General features: G+C 48.5%; 1 protein-coding gene across 1 annotated transcript in view; it reads left to right on the top strand.

Annotated features, from left to right (window-relative positions):
• The window catches only part of OBSCN (obscurin, cytoskeletal calmodulin and titin-interacting RhoGEF), a 226,432-nt gene that overhangs the window by 126,188 nt on the left and 81,664 nt on the right, over positions 1-18,580 (top strand). Inside the window, exons 22-32 of the mRNA XM_065917289.1 lie at positions 6,542-6,817; positions 12,941-13,216; positions 14,516-14,800; positions 14,959-15,225; positions 15,390-15,659; positions 16,125-16,391; positions 16,670-16,936; positions 17,127-17,239; positions 17,348-17,501; positions 17,680-17,841; positions 17,960-18,064. Coding sequence (XP_065773361.1) covers positions 6,542-6,817; positions 12,941-13,216; positions 14,516-14,800; positions 14,959-15,225; positions 15,390-15,659; positions 16,125-16,391; positions 16,670-16,936; positions 17,127-17,239; positions 17,348-17,501; positions 17,680-17,841; positions 17,960-18,064 — 2,442 coding nt within the window. The remainder of the gene's footprint in view (positions 1-6,541; positions 6,818-12,940; positions 13,217-14,515; positions 14,801-14,958; positions 15,226-15,389; positions 15,660-16,124; positions 16,392-16,669; positions 16,937-17,126; positions 17,240-17,347; positions 17,502-17,679; positions 17,842-17,959; positions 18,065-18,580) is intronic.

Raw genomic sequence — 18,580 nt, 5'->3', positions numbered from 1 at the left:
CAAAACCAAACCAAACCAAAACAAAAAGGACCAGAAAAAGCCTTGGCTGTGGGGGGCAGGGCTTAGGCAGGGCTGCCCTTAGGCAGGGTGGGGTTTAGGCTTAGGACCCAGGCCAGAAAAGGCCCTAGGTGGGTGTTGGGGTGGCGCCCAGGCTCAGCCTGGCCTGTAGGGGGCCCTCTGGAGTGCCTCTGGCCTCAAGTTTTAGAGGCTGAGGGCCTCAGCAAGCTCCCTGGAGCTGAGTGACCAGGGATGGAGAATGCTAGATGTGTTTCCCCGATCCCCAATCCCTCAGGTCCCTCCTAGTCCCTGCTGATCCCGGAAGGTAAATGTGTCTCTTCAGGTGTGTAAACCCATCCCTGTACCCAGCTGCCCCTCGGGTGTGCCTGCCACGCCCTCCTGCCTCCACCTCTCCTCCCCCGTCGCTACCCCCCCGCATCCTACCCAGTTGTTCAGGGGTTCCTCTGGTCTTTCTGGGTGTCCAAGATCCTCCACCAGCATCTGGTAAATATCCTGTTGGTGGGGAGACATGGACTCTGCATCATCAAATCTTGTGGATGTTGAGGCCAATATCTTCAACAAAATACTGGCAAAGTCACTGAACAATGTGTGAAGGTGAGAACGGATTACGATGAAAGACATAGTCCAGGTATGCAACATTGATTTAATATTCTGATCATTAGAAAACCAATATAATGCATGACATTAACTGATTGGAAGTGAGGAATGATGTGATTTTTCTCAGTAAATGCAGAATAAAAGTTTGATCAATTTTAACACCATAGTTTTGTCATCAATTTATGCCATAAAATTCTATCAATAAACAAACTTTCCCTTACCTTGATAAATGGCATTCTAGAAAACACCAGCCAATATCACATTTAAAGTAAAACCTTGAAAGTTTTAATGTGAGTTAGCGACCAAGAGAAGGAGGCCAGCTGTCACCACTGCTGTCCAACGCTGCACAAAACAGAAGCGAGGTAAATGAAATGCATAAAAGTTGGAAAAGCATGGTGGAATTCAAAGATGGCGTGATTATCAATGCTGAAATTCAAGGATAAATGATTTGACTTAGAGCGTGTGGAAATATAAATGCACACAAATATTAACACACAGAAAACACTACTACATTTATATACTAATTACAACGAGTTATTTTAAAATAAAATTTTAAAACATTAATAATAGCATCAGAGATATCATGTTTCTAATTCCAAATGTAATACAAGGTGCTTAATGGCTTTGGGGAGGGGGGAATAACATTTTTGAGAGATGATAAAGAAGGTCCTAAATAAATGGATAGAAATTCATGAAAGAATCTAGGATGTTCAATAACAGTCCATATCCAAGCAGGTGTTCTTTGGGAGGGTGAAGAGTATTGAGAATTGACAGTCAAATTCAGTGTGAACATTTGCTCTATCAATATTAAAAACTATTGTAAAGCTACAGTAATGTAGAAAGTTGGATCAATGAAGGGACAGTTATCAGATCAAAGGAACAGAAGAGAGAGTTTAGCAAAAGACCTGTCCACAGACGGACCTTTGTTCCACCCCCACATTTTTTTTTAGTGTGGTGGCTGTGCAAGGAGTGGAAAATGATGGTCTTTTTGTAAGAATTTGTCTTTCCATTTGACCATATAAGGAAAAACAGTTCATCTGATAACACAAACCACACAGAACCAACTCCAGGTTGGTTAGAGACCTCAGAGTAAGAGATAAAACCATAAAAACTCTTAGATGATGATTTAGATTGCCTTGTGGCTTTTGAGTAAGGGGAGATTCCTGACACAGAACACAAATGCACCACCATGGAACAAGAATGACAGACACGTTTGACTGCATTAAAACTAAAAACTTTACAATAATAGTAATAATAATGAAGCAAAGCTAAAAGCTTTCATTAGATTCATTCAGTTCAGTTCAGTCGCTCAGTCATGTCCAACTCTGTGCGACCCCTTGGACTGCAGCACATCAGGCCTCCCTGTCCTTCACCATCTCCCAGAGCATGCTCAAACTCATGTCCATTGAGTCAGTCATGTCATCCAACCGTCTCGATTCATCAGAAGACACCATAAAAGAGTGGCATGCAAGTCACACAGATATGGAAGAGAAAAGTTTTAGCATGCAAATAGAAGTCCTAAAAATCAATAGGAAAAAGGCAGACAGTGCTATTGAAAATCAGGCAAGTTCTTTAACTGTGACACCACAGAAGAGAAAATGACCAAAAAACGACCATAATTATAAAAAAGATTAATAAAGCTGCTTTGTGGGTCACCAGGACCATACAGGAGACAGCCACAGGAAGTGTCACCTCACTCCACCAGATTGGCAACAGTTTACACACAGAATAGGCAAGAGGGTGGAGCCTCAGTAATTTTCATGCACTGTGGGTAGGAACGCTCTCTGCACAGCTGAGTGGGAGAGACTGGCTTCATCTAGGAAGGCTGAGGCTTTATCTAGGAAGAAGACTCTGCCTTCATCTAGGAAGGTTGCATGGATCGTGACTCCCCGCCCCCTGCCCCCACAGATCCTACATACAGAGAAGTCTTTTGCAATGTTCTTACTTAGAACTGCCCACTTGGAGCTGTGGCCAAATGTATAGATAAACTGTGTCACCACTGCTGATAAGGTATGGGGCCTCTTGGGCACGTATCTAGTGCAGAGCTTAGAGAAGTTTCTAGTCTTCCTACCTCCCTGTGCAGTCCCTTTCCCCCTACTGTTGCCTTCCTGCCTTAGATGATCATGTCTTTAACTTTGTACTTCCCTCCTTGTCCCCAGAGTCCATGGCTGTACATCATTTGCCAGGGAATAGCCGGTGTTGAGTGAAGGGTGTACTGTGATTGGGGGGACAGCCATGCTGAGCTGCAAGGTAGCCCAGACCCAGAGGGAAGTGACATGGTTCAAGGATGAGAAGAAGCTGAGTGCCAGCTCAGAAGTGCGTGAAGAGACCCAGGGCCATGCTCAGGGCTGGCGGTGCGGCAGGCAGGGAAAGCAGACACTGGGGAGTACAGCTCTGAGGCTGGAGGCCGGAAGGTCTCCTTGGGCTTGGACATCACAGGGGGTTCTGACTGAGAGCATTTGGAGGAGGTGATGGGACTGACTAATAGACTCACTGGACCCTAGTGCTCTTTACATTAGACTTCTCTTCAAGTCTCCCGTCTACTTCCTATTCTTATGCCCATGGCTGAACCAAGGGAATTTAAACTGGAGGGGCATGTATATGGAAGGGGGCTTGGCCCTTCTTGTAAACTTCAAGTAGTGTTTGATGTAAACACTTACTCACATGTCCCAACAGCTGTATAGAATCTTCCCTGTATTGAGGACTCTCGAATCCACCTGGTGCTTGAGGTTTGAAGTAGACCTGATGTCTCTTACCTGGGACTATGTGCATATCCTTCTGTTGATGGTTTTAGCTGTTTCCACATCCCTCACCTGCCACCACATGAGGGTTCTTACTAGTGAGACCTGTTTGAATTTCACTGAACCAAAATTAAGGGGACATTTTTTTTTTGACCACGTAATCATGCTTGGAATGATCTCAAAACTAAAATTTGGTTCATAATAGTTTTAGGTGTTCTGGGAGGCTCTTTTCTCTTTTTACTTCATGTACCAAATTCTAGATGCAGGTTTGGTCTCAGTGCCTGTGAACAGTAGAAAGGAGCTGACTGTTGGTAGGTATGCACCTGTGATATGTGCCTGAGGTTTAGAATGCTCCTTTTAAACAACATATTGTTCTCCTCTGTCTTCAGTTAGGACATTTGTGTCAGTATTCTTGGAGTTTGATTGGTAAGCTTAGAGATGGAAACGAGTAAGTAGCTAATCCTGTACCACTACACTTTGTTAAAGATGAGTTTTTGTAGTAGCAGCAGCCATGGTCTCATAAGACAGTATTTACTTTATAGAATTTCCCTCATGGTTACAGTGTTTGTGCCTCCCTGGCTGGTTCATAGAGAGGTCTAAGATCTAAATTTCTTTTCCTTTCATTAGGAGTTTGTTACAGGTAGATAACTGAGTGGGTAGCAGATTCATTGTTCATTATACTTTTAAAAGCATAAATAAATAGTTTAAAAAAAGAGCGTGTTAACGTCAAATAACTATGGCTGTGATCCTGCACTGACCTCTGATTGCCAGTACCTAACAGTGTGGTATTGTACCTGTACATAATAGCTTGTGGGTATGTATAGATACCAGAAACCTCACTCTGCACCTTTGTCAAATGTTAATATTTTAAGAGAATATGACACATTATTTTATGATAGTCAATTTGAAAAATTTTGGCAATTTGGCCAGTTCCTAGAAAACTATTATCAAAAGTAACACAGAAGAATTAGACAACTCTAACAGTTCTGATGGCATCACCGACTCGATGGGCATGGGTTTGGGTAGACTCCGGGAGTTGGTGATGGACAGGGAGGCCTGGCATGCTGCGATTCATGGGGTCACAAAGAGTCGGACACGACTGAGCGACTGAACTGAACGGAACTGAACAGTTCTAAACCTTTTAAGTAAGTTGAACCACAGTAAATCATTTTTCTCAGAAATATCTAAGCCCAGTGGCTTTCCTGGTAAGTTATATTAAACATTTTAGAAAGAAATTAATCCATGTTCAGGGAGATTCTTCTAGAGAATAGAAGGACATACACTCTGCAAATGGTTTTCTGTAGGTAACATAACGTGGTCACCAAAATCTGACAAGGAATGTACCAAGAATTAAAATTACAGGTCAGTTTATTATAGCTATCAAAGGAAAACCCTAGACAAAATATTAGCAAACTGAATTCAGCAATATATCAAAAAGACAATACACTGTGATAAAGTTGTACTCCCATATTGCAAGGCTTATGTAGCTTCAGAAACAAAGCAGATCAATATAAAGCATGAAACGTTAGAAGAAATAATAGATTACATGGATATCAATTCAGAAAATCTAAAAGATTAATTAGACTTAGTATAAGAGTTGAGAAAATTGCCATGTAAAAAGTCAATATGTGGAAAACATGTTTCCATATAGTAGCAGCATAGTTGGAAAATGAAATTTTAAAAGATTTACAACATTGTGAAAAGTATGTTTCCAATTCCAAATAACATAAAGATGTTTAAGACATTAGTGGGGGGAAATGGTTAAACATTGTTAAGAGAGAGAGTAAAAAAATGCCTAAAGAAGCAGATGGAAATCTATGAAAGACTCAGATATATTCACATCCAATCAAAGTCCAACAAATGTTTTTATTTGGATAGTTGAAAACTGAGAAGCAGATGCCAAAGGTCAAGTAGAGCCAACATACTCTTGAAAAAAAGAATTATCATAAAGCTACAGTAATAAAGATACTGGGGTTACAATACAGGGATAGTTATCAGATCAAAGGAACAAAATAGTGAACTCACAATGTGAATAAATGAACTTCCAACTCCGCCCCCATCCCCACCATTTTTGTTTTTAAACCGGTGAGCTTGTATAGGCAATGGAGAAAGGATGGTCTTTTTAATGTGATGTTTGCAGCATTTAACCATAAAAAATTGCATAGGTAACTGGAACAGCACTTAAAAAGGAACTCCAGGTGGTTTAGAGACCAGAGTATGAAAGGAAGACCATAGAACATCAGGTGATGACATAGATTATCTAATGGCTTCAGGGTAAAGGGAGTCTTAAACAGAACAGTGGAACAATATCCTGTATTCGACTGCCTTAAAACTAAATTTGGGGGCTTCCCTGTTGGTCCAGTGGTTAAGAATCTGTGCTTTCACTGCAGGGGGCATAGGTTTGATCCGTTGTTGGGGAACTAAGATCCTACAAGCTATGTGGTAAAACCAAATAAATAAACAGATTTAAAACAAAAGCTTGAGTGAAAAGGCAAGTTATGCAGATGGGTACAGTATTCGCAAACTGCATCATCTGTCAAATCTCTAGCACTTAAGCACGTGAAGAGATCTGGAGAATGAGTAAGGGGGAGACAGAAAATGCTTTTGAAAGTCAGCTGAAACACTGGAAGAGTCACACCACAGGAGAGCAGACAGTAATGGCCAGAAGACTGAAAACGCCACTCCACTTTCTGAGTCATGAATGTCGTGCAAGAGGCAGCCAAGGGGGTCCAACTTCCCGCCCACCTGACTGGCCACAGCTGACACGCTGAGCCTAGACCAGAGGCTGGAGGCTCCAGGCCGCGTCTGCACAGCAGCTGGGAGTTCACTCCTCCCTGAGCTGGCCTGTTGGAGCGTTAATGTCAGATAACTGTGGCTGGGGGCCTACACTGACCTTTGGGTGCCCATCTAGAGAGGTTGAGGAGCCAATGCCTCAGGACCCTGAAGCTCTCCCAGAGTAGTGTGTACGCTGAAGTCTCTTGCAAGGTCTTCACCTGGAACAACACGCATGGATCAGTGGGAGAATATATAGGTAAAATGTCGTTACTCGGTGAGAAGGCCACATAGCTAGCCAGGATCTAGAGAAATTTCCAGTTCTCTTGCTTCACCATTTAGTCCTTCCTCCCCAGTGCCGCATCTTGACTTAGAGAGAGTCTCTGACCCTGTGCATCCCTCCTTGTCCCCAGAGCCCATGGTGGCGTTTGCGAAGGAGCAGGCAGCGCGCAGTGACGTGCAGGCCGTGGCGGGAGCCAACACCACGCTGAGCTGCGAGGTGGCCCAGGCCCAGACAGAGGTGACGTGGTTCAAGGACGGCAAGAAGCTGAGTTCGAGCTCGAAAGTGCGTGTGGAAGCCAAGGGCTGCACCCGGCGGCTGGTGGTGCAGCACGCGGGCAAGGCGGATGCCGGGGAGTACAGCTGCGAGGCTGGGGGCCAGAAGGTCTCCTTCCACCTGGACGTCACAGGTCAGTTATTTGAGAGGATCTTTTGGAGATGATGTGACTGACTTACAGCCATGACAGGATCTTTTCATTGCGTTTAACCTCTTCATGTCTCCCATCTTCCCACCTCCCATTCTCTCCCAGGGACACTGGGTGGGAATGGTATGTGTGGGAGGAGGAGGGGCCTCTCTTGGGCACCCCCAGTGGTGTTTCTGTGTTGCAATGTTCCAGGTGATCTTTGGTGCCCAGCACCCTGGCTCCATCTGGCCCTTGGGGTCTCAAGTAGACCAGATATCCCTCACCTCAGGATATGTGAATGTACCTTTTAGACGTTTTAGCAATATCCAAATTCTCTCACCCAGCATCGTATGAGGATTCTCCATAATCAGAGATGTTTGTAGTTTTTTGAACCTGACAAGAGGATTTCAGCCCCATAATCATACTTGGCATTGCCTCAAGTCTGAATTTATTTTAGCTGTTATGGGACACTATTTCTTTCTTGCGCATGGTTGTAGAAGTTATCTGTGCACCTAAATGTTTCAAAATCTAGGTTCCTGTTCTGTTGCAATGTATGTGCAAAGTAAATCAAGAGAAGAGGATTGGTGCTTTTGATATGCACCTCTGAGATATGGTACATTCTTTCAAAAGCAAATTTTGGGGTTTTTTGCCTTCAGTTAGTACATTCTGTGTCAGTGTTCCCTTTGGAGCTTGATCTATATTAGAAATGAAGACTATTAAGGAGCTTTCCCTACACCAATAGGCTTTCTTAAAGAAGAGGTACTATAGTAGCACTGCTGACTGGTAGTTTCATTCCTAATGACGCGTATCTTTCTGTGCCTTCTGAGGTGCTCCACAGAGATGACTGCAGACTAAATTTAGTTTCCTTTTGTTAAGAGAGGTTAACTTCAAATAGAGATGGGCTGTGGTCCTACACTGACTCCTAAGTGCCACCAGATAACAGTTTGATATTGTATTAGTATATAGTGATTCATAGGTGTATATAGATACCAAGAAATCCACTGTGAATCATTTTGACATTATTATAATAAAATATGATATTATTTCACACAAGTAAATTTGAAAAGTTTTGAAATATGGGCCAATTCTTACAAAACTATATCAAAACTTACACAAGAAGAAATAAACTTGAACAGTCTTATAATAAAATAATCTCATAGAACAAAATTAAGCTCAGTGGCTCTACTGGCAAATTATATGAAATATTCTGGAAAACTATTTCATATTCATGGAGATTCTTTAAGAGAATGGAAAAAAGATATATGTGTGTGTGTGTGTGTGTGTGTGTGTGTAGATGTCTGTTTATATGTGTGTATGTATATATATATATATATATATGTGTGTGTGTATATATATAGCACTGACACCAAAATCTGACAAAGTATAAAGAATTGAACTTACAGGCCAATTTTTTATGGATATCAATATCAAAATCCTGTACAAAATAATGGCAAAATGAGTGGAGCAATACATGAAGATCTTAATCCAGGAATGCAAGGTTTGTTCAACATCAGTCAGTCAGTCAGTTCAGTCGCTCAGTCGTGTCCGACTCTTTGTGACCCCATGAGTCGCAGCACACCAAGCCTCCCTGTCCATCACAAACACCCGGAGTTTACTTAAACCCATGTCCATCAAGTTGGTGATGCCATCCAGCCATCACATTCTCTGTCATCCCCTTCTCCTCCTGCTCCCAATCCCTCCCAGCATTAGGGTCTTTTCAAATGAGTCAACTCTTCGCTTGAGGTGGCCAAAGTACTGGAGTTTCAGCTTCAGCATAAGTCCTTCCAATGAACACCCAGGACTGATCTCCTTTAGGATGGACTGGTTGGATCTCCTTGCAGTCCAAGGGACTCTCAAGAGTCTTCTCCAACACCACAGCTCAAAAGCATCAATTCTTCAGTGCTCAGCTTTCCTCACAGTCCAACTCTCACATCCATACATGACCACTGGAAAAACCATAGCCTTGACCAGATGGACCTTTGTTGACAAAGTAATGTCTGCTTTTTAATATGCTATCTGGATTGGTCATAACTTACCTTCCAAGGAGTAAGCGTCTTTTAATTTCATGGCTGCAATCATGATCTGCAGTGATTTTGGAGCCCCAAAAAATAAAGTCTGACACTGTTTCCACTGTCTCCCCATCTATTTGCCATGAAGTGATGGGACCAGATACCATGATCTTAGTTTTCTGAATGTTGAGCTTTAAGCCAACTTTTTCACTCTCCTCTTTCATTTTCATCAAGAGGCTCTTTAGTTCATCTTCACTTTCTGCCATAAAGGTAGTGTCATCTGCATATCTGAGGTTATTGATATTTCTCCCGGCAATCTTGATTCCAGCTTGTGCTTCTTCCAGCCCAGAGTTTCTCATGATGTACTCTGCATATAAGTTAAATAAGCAGGGTGACGATATACAGCCTTGACATACTCCTTTTCCTATTTGGAACCAGTCTGTTGTTCCATGTCCAGTTCTAACTGTTGCTTCCTGACCTGCATACAGGTTTCTCAAGAGGCAGGTCAGGTGGTCTGGTATTCCCATCTCTTTCAGAATTTTCCACAGTTTATTGTGATCCACACAGTTGAAGGCTTTGGCATAGTCAATAAAGCAGAAATAGATGTTTTTCTGGAACTCTCTTGCCTTTTTGATGATCCAGCAGATGTTGGCAATTTGATCTCTGGTTCCCCTGCCTTTTCTAAAACCAGCTTGAACATCTGGAAGTTCACGGTTCACGTATCGTTGAAGCCTGGCTTGGAGAATTTTGAGCATTACTTTACTAGCATGTGAGATGAGTGCAATTGTGTGGTAGTTTGAGCATTCTTTGGGATTGCCTTTCTTAGGGATTGGAATGAAAACTGACCTTTTCCAGTCCTGTGGATCAGAGCATTAGAAAAATCAATCTGTAACATTAAGAAGCTAAAAGAGAAAAAGCATATTTCTGCCTTAAAAAATGCAGAATAAAAGTGCTAAATATGATAAACATATGATATCATATGTTTAACATATGATAAACATAAACATATGATAAAATGTTTATATCATATCTAGATTGAGTTTTATAAAATACAGCATATATTCATTTTGATAACTTCTTACTGAACTAGTAATAAATGGATAGTTCCTTAATTTGATACAGAGTACTAAAGAAAACAACAGCAAACATCACACTTACAGAGAAACCTTGGAAGCTTTTCTTTTCATTGGAGCATTTCAAGTGGCTCCACTATCACAACTTATGTCCAATATTATAGAGACTGTCAGGAAAAATATACAGTAAAATTTAGATAAAGCAAAAAGTGAGTTCCTAGATGATAACATTATTAATGCAGAAAGTAGAAAGAATTTTTAAAATTAGTAAGAAAGTTAAGAATAATCGCCACATACAAAATACACAGAAAACGCTTCTATGTTGATATGCTGAGTCAGCAACTGAGAGTCAGAAAATGATACTTTAAGATAATTAAATAACATCAGAAGTGTCAGGCTTCTGATTCTATGTTTAATAAAATGTGTTTAAGGCTTCCAAGAGAGGATATTACTAAACATTTTAGGGAGACAACAAAGATCTAGATGAATGGTGAGCTGTGCATGGGAGGCACAAAGATGTCCATTCCTACTCAGAATCCTGGAGAAGGAAACGGCAGCCCAGTCCAGGTATTCTTGCCTGGAGAGTTCCGTGGACAGAGTGGACATAACTGAGCACATACCACCAATCAGAATCAGAGAGAAGTTCTTATGTGGGTGTGTCAAAATTGACAAGTTGATTCCAGGGGTCAAGTGGAATTCAAGCACTCGTAAAATGAGAGCATTTGATCTGCAAGATATCAAACAATATAAAATTACAGTAGTGAACAGCCGGGTTTCAGTGCAGGGATAAATACAAAGAATAGAATAGTGATTTCTGACACAGCCCTGCATTTAGCCAAACTCTCCCATCCCCTTTCTGTTTTCTAACTATGTAGTGCTACTGTGTGGTGTAGAAAAAGAGTAATTTTTTCCATAAACTGTGCTAATACCATATAACCATATATATATTTATATCTACTCCTCTATAATAAAAATTGACATCATACTCACAGCAGACATGGACACTAACTCCAGGTGAGTTAGAGACTCCAGTATAAATGTTAAAACAAGCTCTTAGCAGCTAATATAGATTATTTAATGACCCGATGGTAATAAAAGATTTAAGCAGTATATAAATGTATTAATTACAAAGGATACATTTTTTAAATTAATTAATTTTAATTGAAGGATACTTACTTTACAATATTGTGGTGGTTTTGCCATGCATTGACATGAACCATGGATGCACATGTGTCCCCCATCCTGAATCCCACTCCCACCTCCCTCCCCACCTCATCTCTCTGGGTTGTCCCAGAGCCACCGACTTTGAGTGCCCTGCTTCATGCATCAAACTCACACTGGCCATCTATTTTATATATAGTAATATACATGTTTCAATGCAGTTCTCTCGAATCTTCCCACCCTCATCTTCTCCCACTGAGTCCAAAAGTCTTTTCTTTACATCTGTGTGTCTTTTGCTTCCTTGCATATAGGATCACCGCTACCATCTTTCTAAATTCCACATACATGCATCAATATACTATATTGGTGTTTCTCTTTCTAACTTACTTCCACTCTGTATAATAGGTTCCAGTTTCATCCACCTAATTAGAACTGACTCAAATGCGTTCCTTTTTATAGCTGAATAATATTCCATTTTGTATATGTACCACATCTTTCTTATCTATTCATCTGCCAGTGGAGATTTAGGTTGCTTCCATGTCCTCAGTTCAGTTCAGTCACTCAATTGTGTCCAACTCTTTGTGACCCCATGGACTGCAGCACACCAGGCTTCCCTGTCCATCACCAAGTCACAGAGCTTGCTCAAACTCATGTCCATCAAGTTGATGATGCCATCCAACCATCTCATCCTCTGTCATCCCCTTCTCCTCCTGCCTTCAGTCTTTCCCAGCATCAGGGTCTTTTCCAGTGAGTCAGTTCTTTGCATCAGGTGTCCTAGCTATTGTAAACAGTGCTGCAATGAACATTGGGGTACACGTGTCTCTTTCAATTCTGGCTTCCTCGGTGTGTATGCCCAGCAGTGGGATTGCTGGGTCATATGGCAGTTCTGTTCCCAGTTTTTTAAGGAATCTTCACACTTTTCTCCATAGTGGCTGTACTAGTTTGCATTCCCACCAGCAGTGTAAGAGGGTTCCACAAAGGACAATTGACATGCTTGCCTGTGTTAAAACTCAGAACTTTATGTCAACATAAGACACATAAAAGATAAAGAAGCAAGTGACAAAGATGGAGAAAATATTTATACACCCATAATTGTCAAAGTTCTAATATAAATATATGAAGAGTTCCTGAAAATGAAAAAGGAAAAGACAGACAATGCTACTGATAACTGGGTAAATGTCTGGCAGTGATACTGCAGAAGGATAAACACCAAAAGCCAAAAAGATCAGAAATGATGCTTCACTTTGCAAGTTGTTGAAAGTGAAGTGAAGTTGCTCAGTCGTGTCTGATTCTTTGCTACCCTGTGGAGTATAGCCCACACAGGCTCCTCTGTCCATGGGATTTTCCAGGCAAGAATACTGGAGGGGGTTGCCATTTCCTCCTCCAGGGGATCTTCCCAACCCAGGGATCAAACCCAGGTCTCCCACATTGCAGGCAGATGCTTTAACCTTTGAGCCACCAGGGAAGCCCGTTAAGACTGTGCAAAAGAAAGCTCAGGAAGTACAACCATGCTCCGTACTGGCTTGCCACCAGTTGACAACACGGAGAGCATGGAGCCTCAGGAACTCTCATGCACTGTGTGTGGGAGTGTTCTCTGTACAGTCAAGGGAGAAAGACAGCATCATCTAGGAAGGTTGAAGGGCACATGCATCCTGATCCCACAGTTCCTTTCTTAGAGGAATATGTGTAGGGAAGAAATCTTTCCCAGAGTCCCCACTTGGAGCAGCATCCACGGAATGTATAGATCAATTGTGGGTACTTGTGGCCCAACGCAGAGCCTGGAGCAGGGCCCAGTCCCCCTTTCTGTCTGCCCAGGCCTTCTTCCCATACTGCTGCATTCCCGGCTTAGATGCATCTCTGACCCTGTGCATCCTCCTTGTCTGCAGAGCCTGTGGTGGCGTTTGCCAAGGAGCAGGCAATGCACACGGAGGTGCAGGCCAAGGTAGGAGCCCGCACCACGCTGAGCTGCGAGGTGGCCCAGGCCCAGACGGAGGTGACGTGGTTCAAGGACGGCAAGAAGCTGAGTTCGAGCTCAAAAGTGCATGTGGAGGCCATGGGCTGCACCCGGCAGCTGGTGCTGCAGCAGGCGGGCAAGGCGGACGCCGGGGAGTACAGCTGCGAGGCCAGGGGCCAGAAGGTCTCCTTCCACCTGGACGTCACAGGTGGGTGCCAGGGCTGGGTGGAGGGCGTGAGCACCCCACAAATTTGGGGGAATGAGCACGTCCCCAGCAGTGTGGGGGACGTGAGTGCAGCGAATGCTGGGGCCTGGGGTCCTCTGCTGGGTTCTCCGTGGATGCAGTCAGCTCCAGGGCTCTGTCCCCTGGCAAGGCCCTTGAGTGGCAGGATGCCTGCCACAGCCCCGAGTCCAGGACACTCTTGACATCTGCTCCCCCAGATTCCCGCTCCTCTCCACCACATCCATACCTTTCCCAGCATGAAACCTGCCACAGAGGCTTTCTCAGCCATCTGCAGGCTGCGAAAGCCTGTAGTCTGTTGAAATGGCTGTTCTCTGTCTGTGGTCGGCAGGGGGCACTATTCCCATATTAAGTCTTCCTGGGCAGCTGTGGAGCCCTGCTCTGGGGAACTTCTGGCTTTGAACGCCCCTGCCTTCACTGGGTCTGGAGCCCCCGTCTCTGGGCTCGGGCCCCTGACAGTCCAGCTGTCTTTAGGTCAGCCTGTTGTGTTGGCCTCTGTCCTGGGCCTGAGCCAAGCGGAGGTATCGCCTGCTTGCTCCTGTCCCTCCTGCTGCTGGTGACATCACTTGGTTTCCGAGTCCTGAGCTCACTGACCCTGTCTCTATCCCAGCTGTGGCCCTGGCATCTGATCCTGCAGCCAGGTGGCCCCTGGATCAGCCCCCCGGGGGCCCTCGTAGGCCCCCTCACAGGCCTCCCTCTGCCCCCTTCTCTGCCCTGGCCTTTTCTGGGTGCCCGGCTGCTGGAGGCACTCAGGCTCTTTCACACCTCAGTCTTTGCCTGGTCTCGCCCCTCCCCACAGCAGGGTTCCTCTACTGAGCTTGTCCTCCCGGGCTGCCCTTCCGGCCCCGCTCCCTCCTGCTCTTCTGGAATTCTGGCCCAGCCCCAGGCTGCGTCAGGGCCCTTATGTGCCCCGCTTCCCCTGCCTTAGCTGCTTACGGGGCCCATCTCCCCTTGGGGTGGGGCAGCGATCCTGGACTCCCAGCTCTTGCTGGACGGAGCTTGTGGCCCCCAGGCCTGTGGTCCCAGGGGGCTCCTCCTCGCTGCCCTGTGCTGCCCCGGGGGCCTGGATGGCGCCTGGCAGGCGGAGTGTGGCCCTGACCAGTTCCTCTCTGGCTTGCTCAGCAGAGAGGCTGCGGCGGAGAGGCGGACAGCCTAAGCAGTTTCATTTCAAGTCTTCTCCCACCACGTGGCCTGGAGGGGGCTGGGATTCAGGCCAAGGATGACAGGGTCCCCTGTCTAATGTTCCTTTGTTATCTCCCTGTCCAGAGCCGGAGTTTGAGCCCCCGGCCCCAGAGAAACCCAGACGCAGGGAACTGCTGGTGGTCAGGGAACATGAGGACATCGTCCTGACAGCCACTCTGGCCACGCCCTCCGTGGCCACGGTGACGTGGTTCAAAGATGGTGTGGAGATTCGCCGCAGCAAGCGGCATGAGATGGCCAGCCTGGGGGACACCCACACCCTGACCATGCGTGGGGCGCAGACCCTGGACAGTGCCGTCTACAGCTGCCGCGTGGGCGCAGAGGGGCAGGACTTCCCGGTGCAAGTGGAAGGTGAGTGGCTCCACGGGGTGGACCTCTGGGAACCCCTTGTTGGCGGCATCCTGGAGTGGAGACCGCGTGGGGCTCCGGGCGTGCAACCAGGCGGCTCGGAGCCGGTCCCGCGGCCTGAACCCTGCCAGGCTGACGTCCCCTCCCCTCCCCTCCCCTAGAGGTGGCTGCCAAGTTTTGCCGCCCTCTGGAGCCCGTGAGCGGGGATCTGGGCGGCACGGCGACGCTGGTCTGTGAGCTGAGCCCCGAGCAGGCGGAGGTGGTGTGGCGCCGCGGAAGCACGCAACTCCGGGCCGGCAAACGCTTCCAGATGGCGGCTGCGGGGCCGCGGCGCTCGCTCACAGTGTCGGGCCTGCGGGCAGAGGATGCAGGGGAGTACGTGTGTGAGAGCCGCGACGACCACACCAGCGCCACACTCACCGTTATCGGTATGCCCGCGTGCCAGGTCCACGGGCTGTGTTGCCGGGGAGGGTGGGTGGCTTGGCGCCAATTCTTGGGAGGCTTCATGGAAGAGGTGTGCTTCCGCGGAGTCTGCAAGAGGGGGAGGCCCCGCCTATCCTGTGTGTATCTCAAGTGGATCCCCTGTCCACAGTACCCCGCGTGGTCAAGTTCACGGCTGGGCTGAGCGCTGTGGTTGCGGAGGAGGGGGGCGAGGCCACTTTCCAGTGCGTGGTGACCCCCAGCGACGTGGCGGTCACATGGTTCCGAGATGGTGTCCAGCTACAGTCCGGCGAGAAGTTTCTCATATCGCAGAAGGGTGCCAGCCACAGCCTGACCATCTTAAGCCTGGCCCTGGAGGACGCCGGCCAGGTCACTGCGGAGGCTGAGGGCATCGAGTCCACGGCCGCCCTCCGGGTCCGAGGTGAGCTTGTGGGGCGGTAGGGAGGGCACGGCAGTTTCTTGTACCCGCTTCTCCTAGTGCGCTGGTTCCCAGGCGGCTGTGCTGACACACCCTGCTGCCGGCCTGGATCCAGCTCCTCCGGCTGGCTTCAGAGGCCGGGGGTTTGTCAGATGCAGTGTGGGGCCATGGGGCCAGGCACCTGCTCTGAAGAGGCGATGGTAAACTCTCTGTCCATGGGATTCTCCAGGCATAAATACTGGAGTGAGCTGCCATGCCCTCCTCCAGCTGAAGTGCTGTTATCCACCCATAAAATCATATCTGCACACACGTGCAGCTGGGCCCTGTGTATGGCCAAGGCCTCCCCTAGCTCGGAGTCAGAATGTGGTGGAGGGCAGCTCTCTGGCTGGGGGTCAGGGGCCAGGTCCCTCTGCCTTGCTCTTCTGAGAGGAAACTGGCTCTGGTGATCTCCTTCTCTCATGACTCCAGAGGCTCCGGTGTTGTTCAAAAAGAAGCTGGAGCCACAGACCGTGGAGGAGCAGAGCTCAGTGACCATGGAGGTGGAGCTGACGCGGCCGTGGCCGGAGGTCAAGTGGACACGCAATGCTGTAGCACTCGCGTCGGGCGAGAAAGTGGAGATCCACGCCGAGGGAGCAAGTCACCGTCTGGTTCTCCACGGCGTGGGTTTCGCTGATCGCGGCTTCTACGGCTGCGAGACACCAGACGATAAGACACAGGCCAAGCTGACTGTGGAAAGTGAGCAGCTAAGCGAGCTTGGTCTAAGGGTTGAGCATTGAGGAGGTAGAGAGGGTAGGAGGAGAGGGGATCTGGGCCCTGGGGGCAGGGCCTTGGAAAAGGGGGAAAAGGAAAGAAGACCCTGCACTTGGCCGGGGCCGGGGAGGAGGGGAAGGGAGTGAAGGGGGGGCGGCCTTCCCCCCAGGGCACTGTGAGGCTCCCGGGGGAAGTGACGGGGGCTGGCCCGAGGGCCAGGGTCTTGCTGCAGTGACTCATCCTTCCCCTCGTTCGTCCCGTAGTGCGCCAGGTCCGGCTCGTGCGGGGCCTGCAGGCCGTGGAGGCGCAGGAGCAGGGCACAGCCACCATGGAAGTAGAGCTGTCCCACGTGGATGTGGAGGGCAGCTGGACTCGAAATGGTCTTCGGCTGCAGCCGGGACCCAACTGCCAGCTGGCGGTGCACGGCCCCACACACACCCTCACACTGTCACAGCTGCAGCGGCAGGACGGTGGCTTGGTGGCCTTCAGGGCGGAGGGCGTGCACACCTCTGCTCATCTGGTGGTCACTGGTGGGTGCTCACAGGTGGGGCAGCACGCACTCCAGAGTGCCTGCCCCTGTCCCTACGGTGCCAGGGAGGCGGGTGGGGAATCGTAGGGGAGGGTACTCCTTCCTAAAACCAGCTGAGTGACTCTAGCCAGTTCAGACCCTGTCCCCGCACAGAGGCCCTGCTTCTCAGCACTTCCCTCCTGTCTTCTCAGAGCTGCCTGTGAAGTTTGTCCGCCCTCTGCAGGACGTGGTGGCCACAGAGAAGGAGAAGGTGGCCCTGGACTGTGAGCTCTCACGCCCCAACGTGGATGTGCGCTGGTTGAAGGTGCCTGCGGACTCCTCTACCCCCTCTTGCCTCTCACCAGGGGTGGGCAAGTGTCAGACCACTCTGCTGGGCAGTGCCAGCCCTTGACCCGGCCTCATTCCTTCACAGGACAGTGTGGAGTTGCGGGCAGGCAAGACCATGGGCATGGTGGCCCAGGGGGCTTGCAGGAGTCTCGTCATTTACCGATGTGAGCTTGGAGACCAGGGCGTGTACGTGTGCGATGCCCACGATGCTCAGAGCTCGGCCTCCCTGAAGGTGCAAGGTGAGGGCTGGGCGGGTGGCAAGGACCTCCTGGCCCCTACTGTGTCCCCCAGCAAGTGCTTGGCCCTCTGGTTCTGCCCTTGTGCCCAGCCTGTACCCCGTCAGCAAGCTGGGCTGGGGGTGGTGGTCGACAGGAGGTCTGTGCCTCGGGGTGTAGCAGGGCCTGCTGTGTGCCCCAGGCCGGAATGTCCAGATCGTGAGGCCTCTGGAGGATGTGGAAGTGGTGGAGAAAGAGGGCGCCACCTTCTCCTGCGAGGTCTCCCACGATGAGGTGCCTGGGCAGTGGTTCTGGGAGGACAGTAAGCTCCGGCCCAGTGACAACGTGAGGATCCGCCAGGAAGGTGAGACGGTGGCAGTGGGGGGGTCCAGCAGGGGTTCTCCCCACTTCCTGCCCCCAGGCCATCCCTCCCCGTCCCCGGGCCAGCCTGCCTTTTAGTGCTGAGTGGGCTTTGTCCCCAGGAAGGACATACACTCTCATCTATCGGAGGGTCCTGGTGGAAGATGCAGGGGAAATCAAGTTTGTAGCGGAAAATGCAGAATCGCGAGCCCAGCTCCGAGTCAAAGGTAATGGGAGCCCCGGACAAGGCACAGGCTGGACAGGGTCTGTGTGAACAAGCACACGTGCTGAGTCTTACGGGGCTGAAACGCCCGCTGTCTTTGTCCTGGGGTCCCTCCTGGAATGAGGTTAGAAATGACCCCGGAGGAGGGGAAGGGGTGTTCCTCCTCAGCAGGAAGAAAGTGGAGTAGGGGAGGCAGTCTTGGGGTCTCCTTCTTTGTTTAAAATGTCATTACCAGTAAATTGTCCCTCCTGGGACCTCAGCAAATGCTGGAGAGAAAGGCCCAGGCAGGAAGTGAGCATAGCAGCCTTTTCTGGTGACCTTGGTGACAGTCAGGGTGATGGGAGGCAGGAGGGAGAAGGGGCCTGGGAGCAGGCTGGGGGGTAGGGTCCCACGCTGCTGGGATATACATGGTGAGGACATGGTGCAGTGGACCCAGGGGCATGCTGGGTGAGAGCGAGGCCGTGTGGCGAGGGGATGAATGGGGTGTCGGGTGGGGCGGGCATGCACGTGCCGAGGGCCC

This window comes from Muntiacus reevesi, chromosome 1 (genome assembly GCF_963930625.1).
Source record: "Muntiacus reevesi chromosome 1, mMunRee1.1, whole genome shotgun sequence".
In the NCBI taxonomy this organism is placed as follows: Eukaryota; Metazoa; Chordata; class Mammalia; order Artiodactyla; family Cervidae; genus Muntiacus; species Muntiacus reevesi.
Note: the sequence above shows the minus strand (reverse complement) of the source record. Positions and strands in the feature narration are given on the sequence as shown.